Source organism: Malaya genurostris, chromosome 3 (genome assembly GCF_030247185.1).
Source record: "Malaya genurostris strain Urasoe2022 chromosome 3, Malgen_1.1, whole genome shotgun sequence".
In the NCBI taxonomy this organism is placed as follows: Eukaryota; Metazoa; Arthropoda; class Insecta; order Diptera; family Culicidae; genus Malaya; species Malaya genurostris.
Genome location: NC_080572.1, coordinates 13971430 through 13982444, shown reverse-complemented (window position 1 = coordinate 13982444; position 11015 = coordinate 13971430). Strand labels below are relative to the sequence as shown.

The 11015-nt window shown below is 39.6% G+C and overlaps 1 protein-coding gene across 1 annotated transcript; it reads right to left on the bottom strand.

The window, feature by feature from the left end:
- Positions 1-1641: 1641 nt before the first annotated feature.
- On the bottom strand, positions 1642-3797 carry LOC131437582 (AP-3 complex subunit mu-1). The gene is made up of 6 exons (XM_058607037.1): positions 3640-3797; positions 3092-3179; positions 2715-3040; positions 2497-2656; positions 1942-2441; positions 1642-1882 (listed from the first exon to the last, which is right to left on the bottom strand). The coding sequence occupies exons 1-6, from the start codon at positions 3672-3674 to the stop codon at positions 1747-1749; spliced, it is 1245 nt and encodes a 414-aa protein (XP_058463020.1). The 5' UTR covers positions 3675-3797; the 3' UTR covers positions 1642-1746.
- Between the last annotated feature and the right edge of the window lie 7218 nt (positions 3798-11015).

Sequence of the window (11015 nt, the reverse complement as noted above, 5' to 3'; positions counted from 1 at the left end):
AAAAAAAAAAAAATTAGTGTTTCATTGATCTTTGTAGGGCAGCTCATCATGGTTTGACGGATAAGAACTGAGGACATGCGTTTTTATTTAAATGATAATAACACTTGGGTTTAATAGTATTGCTACAGCATGTTCACATTTCGTTATCTTCGGTTGATTCTTGACATTATATTACCATCCGCTCAGGCACTTTTGAACATCTGGTACACTGACTCGCCAATCGAAATGTGTCACAACCAATTTGATACAACACACCCGAGGGAACGGTATAATGTATGTTGTACACACAAAAACACTTACATACACACAGGCACATACGCATACACACATGCATACATACCTACATGTATTCCACAAGCAAGCATCACAACATTGAGTTACTATTTCTATTCTAATAGATTCTAACTAAAATTTGTGTGCCAATAATAGTCATCTCATTAGTAGAGTCGCTATGTTATTTTACCGATTACTCGACTTTCAATAAATTTATTGAGATAAAATCGAATGCAAAATCTTTGCCTCGTCTGTAAGAAGCAATGGAACATAAAAGTAGTTCAGAAAAGCTCCAGATTTCATGTTATTCTTGAAATTAATCTATCAAACAGAGATAACAGATCTCACTCTAACTAATGGTTTTCGTACATGAAATGACTAATGGATTTGAGAGGAATGGGGGTACCGTTACCCAATTTCTATCTCTTCTATTGGTCGATCGTTAGTCCTGAGCTGAAACGGTGGCCTTTATTACCGTTCTTGCATGCACTCACTCTTACATTTCATTCACACATCATCTCACCCATCAGGTCCCAAACGATACATCCTCACAATATAAACTGGATGAACATCGTTTGACAGCTATCAGTGGTTTGCTCATTGGTTCGGTCATTATTATTTTATTATATTCTACAATATTCTATTTCATTCCACAGTATTCCATGGTACACAAACCACCAATAAACGTCAAAGATGGATTCGATTTACCGTTCATTTATTGTCATCGTGTGAAACCCAATTGGGATACGTTTACTCTACTTAATTTTCACTTCACACTGGTAATAAGGGCCGGTAGTATGAAAATAAAACATAAAAAAGAACTCAGTTAAGCCCTACCGGCCTCTAACAGTAAACAGTGATGTGATTTTGCACAGTAACGAGAAATGACCAAAGTACGGAAATCACCGTTGTTGCTCGCGTGATACCACCGTGATTTAGAGTGACAGACGTGTGATTTCATGGGGTACAGTGATTCCGATATCACATGTCTGTCATAAGCATAAAGTGTGTTTAAAATTGCACACCGTCATTTAGAGCGACGATGCAAAATATTTTTGAAAATATAAGTAATATGAGAAAGATATCATTACACCACTAGGTGGATTAAAAACAGGTTTTATATTCTGGATAACGCTTCTCTGGGAGCCAGTATATTATGGGATTTAATTTTTTGAAATATAGTGGTCTGGTAAATTTTTTTCTGTGAAATAGTTCATTCTGCTAAAAAAAACTGAAGAGATGCTCTCATTCATTTCTTGGAGGTGACTGGATCGATTTCAACAAATTCAAATCAAAGAACACCAAAAACAGTATTTACAAGATAATGTTCCGCCGATTCAGGTTTTCGGATAACAAATACGCTTTTGTTGTAGCATAATATTCCATACTTTTGTTTATAAAACGTAGACATGGAGTAAATAAAATTAGCTGGAATTACCTGGAAGATCAAAATTAACTCATGAGATTTGCCTTTCACATCCGAATTTGAAATTTTCCGGCCTTCGTAACGTATTTGACTCCTTTGAAGGGCTTATACTTCTCACCGTACATATCCAAACGGTTCACTTTCAAACCAGATACCGCCAGTTGTGAAATGGTAAATTGCACCCTGAAAATTGAAACACAAAATTAACATACAGTTCACACAAAATTCAAATCTATTTCTACCGATCGATGCTACTTTCGAGTGAAGTACTACCAGAGGCAGTTGAAACAGTTCCCCGAATGTTCGGTAATTTCGTAACATCAATCTTTCCTACATCCCAGTGGAGCGTCTTCGTTACCGGATCAAAAGTATATTTTCCTTGACTGGCCAGCAGCGCACATGTGAGAACCGATTTTGGCATACGAATTTCTAACTTAACCGCTTCCACAACTCGTCCCAATGTTGTCTTAGGTCCAACGGTAATGTCCATTCGCCCTTGTTCCCCCGATTTAAGGCTTATATTGTGTCGTACGTAGATCGGAATTGCGACAACACTTTGCGAGCCTACATGATAGGACATTAACCGGAAATTACCGTCCGGTGGAATAAACGAAAGAATTCTCTCCGATTCCCATCGTTTGAAACGAACACACGGGTGAAAAGAAACGTCATCAAAGAGACGGGGATTCATAAAAGATAGGGTCAGATCAGGCATTCCACTGAGTTTTATACAACAATCAATCTAGAACAAAGAAATATATCCTCAAATCGTTCAACACTGTTAGAACAGAACTTACGTATCCTTGAATTTCCGCAAATATCGTCTGTCCGCCCTTATCGATAATGGCGTCTACTTCTTCGACCACGTCGAAGTAGGCCTCGTTATTGGTGTACTTCACACCAGTTCGTCTCCATGGAATTGACGAAAGTTGTCCTGTTGGAAGGGTTCCACTAACGCTGGAATATTAACGATTGGAATGTAAATACATATAGAATCAAATTTATAAAAACATACTTCGACTTTCCGGTAACCGAGTTAGCAATAGTCCTCAATAAGTTTGGTGGCTTTATCAGCTCCTTTAGAATGTTACTCTCAGTGGCTAAAGGAAATCCGTTGTCTAGCATCTCGTCCAAAAGTTCGTAAACTACCACGTAATTTTCTTTTATGATACTTTCCGTACATTCAGAAAAATAATCTTCGAAGGTATCAACAACACGATGTAGAAACTCGATTACGAACAAAGGTGGAAATTCTTGCTTGCATGCGGCCACGAGAGAAACTCCTCCCCTTTGTATCGAAACAAGATAGTGATGGGGCGTGGAAATCACAGGTGGAACATCCTACAAGTTAAAATCAAGGAATGACTCGAGTATTATAAAAATGCGGCTTACGTTCGGAGTTTCCCTTTGAATATCTAGGAAATAGGAAACACATGTCCGTGACACGACACTGCGCCAATGCTTCTCCAGGAAAACATCACTGCCATTTAGTATGAAAATATAGAAATCAAAATTCGTTTTTATGAGTGTTACACAAAATGACTTCTATGCGAAGTAGTTTCACATAAGTAAAACCTAACACGATATAACTTTTAATAAAAGTGTTCATACAAAAAGTATCGTTCAATAAGTATATCAGAATCGATCAATATTTGCTCCGCACAAGTCCGGCGATGATTGATGTTTTAAACATTGAATTGCCACAGTCTAACGTTGGATCGTTTCTTTCCAACGTCCAATGCATCAATTAACAAGTTGTTTTTACGGAAGCTATATTAAACCATTTGAAACAACTTTCGTAAAACATTTTATTGGAGTTGCACAATCCGAAACAAACTGTCTATTCGATTTCTGGCCACTCAGTACAAATGTAGAAGTCTAACAAAAATAAAGCGGAGAAACCATCGATGATTATAAATAATCAGAATTATATAACATACCCGTTGGAGTTAACAATAAATAAACTGTGGATCATCCCGTTGAAGGATATTTTTTGTAAAATACAATTTATTTATGACTACAATCTGTTTTTTTTTTATTCGTGAAGAAAACGGTAATATGTGTGGCGGTGTGTGCAGCGTTGCCAGGTTGCCAGATTTGTCTGGCAAATGCCAGATTTTTCTCGCTTCGCCAGACACTCAAACTAACCAGATCTCTTGTCAGACTTTCTAAATTTTCCCAGATTTTCCAAACATTCTAAGATTTTGTCAGATCTTGCTAGATTTTTACGGTTTTGGCCTCTATACGAAAGGTGATGAGACCTTTTGTTTTTTTTTGCTAACCGAAAAATAAAACTCAGCAAAAATTTCCTTGTATATAATTGACCCAGACAAATCCAGATAAATTTTTGAGTTTTGACAGATTTTTGAAAAAAAAACCTGGCAACTCTGAGTGTGTGTGAAACAATCTACACGCTTAGAAAAAGTTACTCAGATTTTGAGTACTAGTTACTCATTTTCTAATGATACATGGAAACGTCAAAATTTGAGTAAGAAAAAATTTCGAAATCTAGAATAAGCAGTACGTTTTTAGGGTTTTCGAGCCATATTAAAAAGGTTGTGGCATGATAACTCATGGACACACGAAAGAATTGAAAGAGCCATAATTTGAATACCAGCTGGAAATCAGACCAACCTTTCGTGTGCTCCGAGTGCACACTTAAAACATAATTTTGATCTCGGTGAAAAAAAAACTGAAAACGAACGGCAAAGCGATATTTTACTGAAATTTCGGCAAATATAGCTTTTTCCAAAATTCTCGGTTTATTACTTCCAATTTCTCGCAATTCAAAATGTTATACTGATATTCGGTTTTGTAAATTACCGTGTTTACCAGCAATTGGTCGTTTTGCCGAAATCAGCAAATTAATGATATCAACTTACCGACATCTCGGTTAACAACTTTTAGACAACCGAAATTCGGTGAATCATCAAAGTAGCCATTTTTCTTCAGTGCAAAACTGAGTGATGTAAATAAGTGCATGTGTTCATATGTGGAATCAGTTGCAAATAAAAATTGAATCCGAATATAGCGATATGTTTGTTCAATGTTCGACGATTATTCGTGACAAGAAATCCCCCAGAGCATTCTTCCGGGATAAAGATCCTCGCAACGTTAATCTACTGCATGGAATTGATTGGAATCCGGTATGATATATTTCTTTAAATCTACAATGTTTTATTGAGCCATTACTTTCGTTGTAGCCGGAATCTAATTTTCGGCGGAAAATCGAATTGTGTTCTCTACTGTAAATAACATGAAAGTGCATCCATTCTACGGCGCATATGTTTGGCATTATTTACATCATGGGAAATATTTTGTCTTATTTTACATTTCCTAGCCTATTCGCTCAACAGCCAACATAATGTTTAAATAAATAAATTAATGATAACTGTAAGGTTTATTTAAATTTTTATTTTTATTAATTGCTTAAAATTTCGGCTAAATCACATGCTTGAACACCAATAATGTCGGTAATTTGTTTCCAAAAGCGACGAAGATCTCGGTAATTTATAGTTTTATCGAAACCGAAAATTTCGGTAAAAGCAAATTATCTGTCAAATGAAAAACACCGAAAATTTCAGTTGTTTTAATGTTTGCCGAGATAATTGCCGAGCACTCGGCTGTTCAAATCTCGGCAAAGTTTTGCCGAGATTCGGGAAAAAAATCTAAGTGTGTGTGGTTCACTATACCAAAGATTTAAAAACCTGAAACGTTACTTATCGTGAATAACAAATCCAATGTTTTTTAAATCATAACTTTCCTTGGCAGGAGTCCCGAGTTGGCGGTTCAATGCTGTTGGAATAATCGGTTACAAGCGGTCCTGTTGCAGGTTTGCATAGCAACCATTGTTTGAGACATCAAACATTTTATGAAAAAGTTTTCATTCGATAATCAACTCTCCACTAGACAAGTCTAATATAGTTTTAGTCCACTAAAACCTGGTATTTTAATAGGTTATGGGCGACTCACGCAAGGAATCGGTCCACGGGATACCGCAGTTCTCGGGAACCGGCTACGATAATTGGAGCTTTAGAGTGGAGAGATACCTCAAGTCTTTGAAACTACTCGATGTCATCAAGAATGATCCACCAGCGGCTGCAGCTGAAATTCCGAAGTTTCAAGAACAAGACGAAAAAGCTGCAAACTTGCTGATTTCTTTCATCCATGACGATTTGCTGGACCTCGTCCGTGAAAAGGACACGTCGAAAGAAATTTGGAGAAGTCTTGAAGCCGTTTATGCGAAGAAGTCCGTCTCATCTCAGACTTTGGTAAGGAAGCAACTGGCGAAGCACAGAATGGCAGAAGGATCGTCCGTGAAGAATCATTTGAAAACGTTCGAAGATTTGATACGGCAGCTGAAACTGGCTGGAGCACAGGTAGAAGAAAACGATGTCATCTCCCAGCTGTTTGTCACACTCCCAGAATCGTTCGATCCTCTGGTTACTGCGTTGGAAAATCTTGGTGAAGATCTGAAACTGGATGTTGTTCGAGAGCGACTTCTTGCTGAAGAACTTAAGAAAACTGACCGGGCATCAGATTCAAATCAAGAAAAACCAGCAGCTTTTTCGGGATCGAAGCAGAAACCTGGCAAATTTCTTGGCAAGTGCAATCGTTGCCAGAAGAAGGGACACAAAGCTAAGGATTGCCGTGTGAAAGCGAAGGTAGAAGCTAATGGTGCTTGCGGAAGAAAGGCGGTAGCTTTCATGACTGGAAGGTGAACCGTTGAAAGAAACGCGGAAATGGTATCGTTTAAACTGGACTCTGGCGCAACTGATCATCTTGTTAACGTGAAGCATTGTTTCACCAACCTTACGAAACTGAAGAATCCTGTAGTCATCAATGTGGCGAAGGACGATCAGTCACAAACTTAAAACCATTTCTTGAGCTCGGCATAATAAAATGCCGAAACTGATCAGCAACACCTAAATTTGCTGATTGCTCAGTAATCAATACGCATGTTTCTGAACTTCGTTAAATGCATTCACTGATATTTCGGTAAGATGCTTCACTTTGCCGAAATTTGGCATAATTGCTTGCTGAATTTATCAGTAAACAACAGATATGCCGACATCAGCAGAGACGTTTGCCGAGATTTCGTAATATGCACTAGCTGTTGCCGAGATTCAGCACGACAGCTGTCATTTATTGCCACGTTACATTTTCGCTACGCATTGCGCGATTATTTTCTGATGAAATTCTCGAGTGAAAAAATGGATAATCTTCGAAGAAACGTGGAACCACTTGCAAGTAAAAATATTGAATAAATATAGTGACATGTTTCGCTTTATAAAAAGCGACTTTATCAGATCACATTATAAGGGAAAAACACCCAACACGGGGCTCAAAGAGTCCTCGAGACAAAACTTTGGGGGATATGCGAAAAAATAACCCAATGCATGGACAAATTCAATAGATCAAAGTAAGTTTATTTTTTGAACAATATGCATCATTAAACATTGAAAATTTTTGTATATTTATTTCTATTTTCATATTTCCAGCTCGACTCAAGGTGGCCGCATCCGGAAACGCCGCTTTTTATTATGCTACATGTTTTAAGGTAGAGGCTTTAAGCACTACTGGCAAAAAATTTGTAAGCCTCCTTTAAGTGTTAATAAAATGAATTTTTGATCCTGAATGGTGTGTTTATAATGTTTAGAAATTACAAACAAAATTAATTGACTAGATTTTTAATTACTGATGATTCGGTAATTTGTTTTTTTTTTTCATTTTTTCGTTTTATTTTATTGCCGAATATTCAGCGAACGTTTCACTGAGCAAACAGTAAATCTTATGCTGGCGATTTCGGCAATATTTGACGTTTGTCAAACTTGAGGGTGCCGAGACGCTCAGTTATTTTATTTTTGCCGAGATGATTGCTGATTACTCGGCTGTGCGAATCTCGGCATTTTTTTGCCGAGACTCAGCTAAAAAATTTAAGTGTGCACTCATTTCATGGCATCGAGGCTGCATAATGGGTGTTAATAGCAAAGGTGTTCAAGTGGTCATCAAGGATGTACTATACGTGCCTGAACTTCGAGCGAATTTGTTGTCGGTGAAGAAGATGGCAAAGGCGAAATTGGACGTCACTTTCAAGCAAACGGAAGCTGTAATCAAACACGGTAGTCAGCTGATCGGAACTTGTGAAATGCGAGGTGATTTCTACGAATTCGACGTATTCATTGGAACTGTGGCTGCAAACTTGTGTGAAGATACATGCGGCAATCTTTGGCATCGTCGCTTAGGCCATTTAGGAAGTAATAACTTGCAAGCGCTCGTGAAACACAACATGGTAAAAGGAATTCCTGGGTTATCAAGTAAGCTGGATTTCTGTGTTGTATGTGTTCTTGGAAAACAATGCCGGGAACCATTTACTGGAACGAGAGTGCGTGCTGTGAGGCCATTAGAAAGAGTGCATTCTGATGTGTGTGGCCCAATTACGCCGTCAGCATGGGATGGTTCTCGATACTTCGTTTCCTTCATTGATGATTTCACGCACTTCGCAGTAGTGTATCCACTCAAGAAGAAATCGGAAGTTTTCCAAAAATTCCGGGAGTATGTAGCCATGAGTATTGCTGCTTTGGGCCAAACAATCTCAAAGCTCACGGCTGACCAAGGAAGAGAGTATTGTTCCCTGGACCAGAGGGACTTTTACGTATCTAAAGGAATTCAATTAGAACCTACAGCTGCGTACACGCCACAGCAAAACGGAGTGTCCGAGCGATTTAATCGGACAATCGTCGAAAAGGTTCGAGCGATGTTAATAGAATCAAGAGCTCCGAAGACTCTTTGGAACGAAGCTGTTTTGGCGGCCGTCTATTTAACAAATAGAAGCCCGACAAGTGCTGTCCCGCATTGGAAAACTCCAGCTGAAATGTGGACCAGTCATAAGCCAGACCTTAGTAAACTGCGTGTGTTTGGCTGTAGAGCATTCGCTTGGGTGCCAGCACAGCTGAGAGGAAAACTAGATCCAAAGAGCAAATCTGCTGTGATGATAGGTTACGCACCAAATGCTTACCGTCTATGGGATATTGAAGCAAAGAAATTGTTTCTGGCTAGAGATGTTAAGTTCGACGAAAGTAACTTTCCATTTGCGGATGAAAAGTATGACGAAACTCCCTTAGTTGTTATTCCTTACCAATACAACCATCAGGACAAGATCGATGTGAAGATGCCTGGACCAACCGTGCAGAATGACGAGATGGCTGAACAGTTGAACGACATTCTAACTGATGACGAAGACAATGACGAAACTGAAGCGCTCCCTTCGCAAACAGACCGTGATTCAAACCTTGAAATGGTAACCCCGAGGCGCAGCGAACGGGAGCGCAAGCTCCCCGGTAAGTTAAAAGATTTTCTCACCGGAAACATATTCACTACCGTTCAATCCAATTCTCCAGATGATAGTCCAAATATCGCCGATTCCACCACATTGTATGATGAAGCTGGTCGCTTAAATTCCGATGTTCCTGAAGAATACAACGCTATTTCTGGAAGAGCTCACGAAAAACAGTGGAAGCTAGCTGTACGAGATGAACTGAGGTCACTCAATGAAAATCATGTTTGGCGAGTGGTAGTCCAGCTGGTGTTATTCCTCTCAAATCCAAGTGGGTTTTTCGAGTGAAGCAAAACGAGAATGGAAAAATGATTCGATTCAAAGCCCGTCTGGTAGCCAAGGGTTTTCTGCAAAAAGCTGGTGTGGATTAAGACGAAACGTATTCTCCTGTCGCTAAGCTGGCGACGATTAGAACCGTTTTGGCGGTAGCTGTTCACCGGAAGATGCTCATCCATCAACTCGATGTGAAGACTGCTTTTCTCTATGGGGAATTGAAAGAAGACGTTTATATGGCGGTACCTGAAGGAGTCGCTGCTCCCTCAAATCATGTATGCAAACTGGAAAAATCGTTGTATGGACTCAAGCAAAGTCCACGCTGTTGGAATAATAAGCTAAACGAACTCCTACTAAAAATCGGTTTCTGTCGATCCCGACACGATTACTGCCTCTACACCAGGATTAACGATCGAGGCGGGATATACATCATAATCTACGTTGATGACTTACTGATTGTTGGCGATCGATTGGAATTAGTGCAGAAAATTAAATTGTCCCTTGCTCAAGAGCTGCAGATGACTGACTGTGGTGAAATAAATCATTTCCTCGGAATCAAGATTCAGTATGATCGTGTTGCTGGTGCTTTGTTGCTCTCTCAAGAAGTCGCTGTTGATCATGTGCTGGAACGATTTGGTATGCAAGACTGCAATAATGTCAAGACACCGATGGAAAAAGGCTGTGTGCTTCCAGTAGAGACCGCGGGCGCAGTTTCTCAACCCTATCGTGAATTGTTGGGAAGTTTAATGTACACCATGTTGTGTGTGCGTCCCGATATTTGCTATGCAGTTGGATACCTTGGGCGCTTCCAAAGTCAGCCTGGAGAAATTCACTGGCAAGCATTGAAGCGAGTGGTTCGGTACTTAAAAGGAACCAGGAAAATGAAGCTGCTGTACAAGCGAACCGAAAGAGCAGAACCGTTAGTTGGTTATGCAGATGCTGACTGGGCATCAGATGCTGTAGATCGAAAGTCTGTCAGTGGATTCATATATAAAGTATTTGGTAGTACGGTATCCTGGGCTAGTCGAAAGCAACAAACCGTTGCATTGTCATCGTGCGAGGCTGAGTATGCGGCATTTAGCGCGGCAGTTTCGGAAGGACTGTGGTTAAATGGAGTATTAGAAGATTTGAAACAGATCGAACCAAACAGTGCTTTCAAACTTTACGAAGATAATCGTGATAGCATAGCAATGGCAAAGACTACCGAGAACAAGTGTGTGAAGCACATAGACGTGAAGCATCACTTTTTACGGGATCATGTGGCAAATGGAAAAATTAAGTTAGAAGCCACAGGAACAGAGAATCAACTAGCAGATGTATTCACCAAAGCATTGGACATCGGACGTTTCCGAAACCTGAGGGCGCTCCTGGGGCTTACCGATTCAGAGGGGGTGTTGGAATAATCGGTTACACCAGCAAGCGGTCCTGTTGCAGGTTTGCATAGCAACCATTGTTTGAGACATCAAACATTTTATGAAAAAGTTTTCATTCGATAATCAACTCTCCACTAGACAAGTCTAATATAGTTTTAGTCTACTAAAACCTGGTCTTTTAATAAATGCATAGCACACTGGTCTTACAAGCCAGTTGTCGTATGTTCGAGCCCCGACCTGGAAGGATTCTTAGTGTCAGTAGGATCCATAGTACTAGTCATGCACTGGTTCTGTACACTAATGGCGTTTTTCATTGAGAAACACTGGTGGCGTG

Coding starts and splice junctions, on each gene's coding strand:
- LOC131437582 (XM_058607037.1), bottom strand. CDS start 3,674: ATGATCCACAGTTTATTTATTGTTAACTCCAACGG. Junction 2,657..2,714: donor TCGGTTACCGGAAAGTCGAA/GTATGTTTTTAT, acceptor TTAATATTCCAG/CGTTAGTGGAACCCTTCCAA. Junction 2,442..2,496: donor TTGCGGAAATTCAAGGATAC/GTAAGTTCTGTT, acceptor TCTTTGTTCTAG/ATTGATTGTTGTATAAAACT.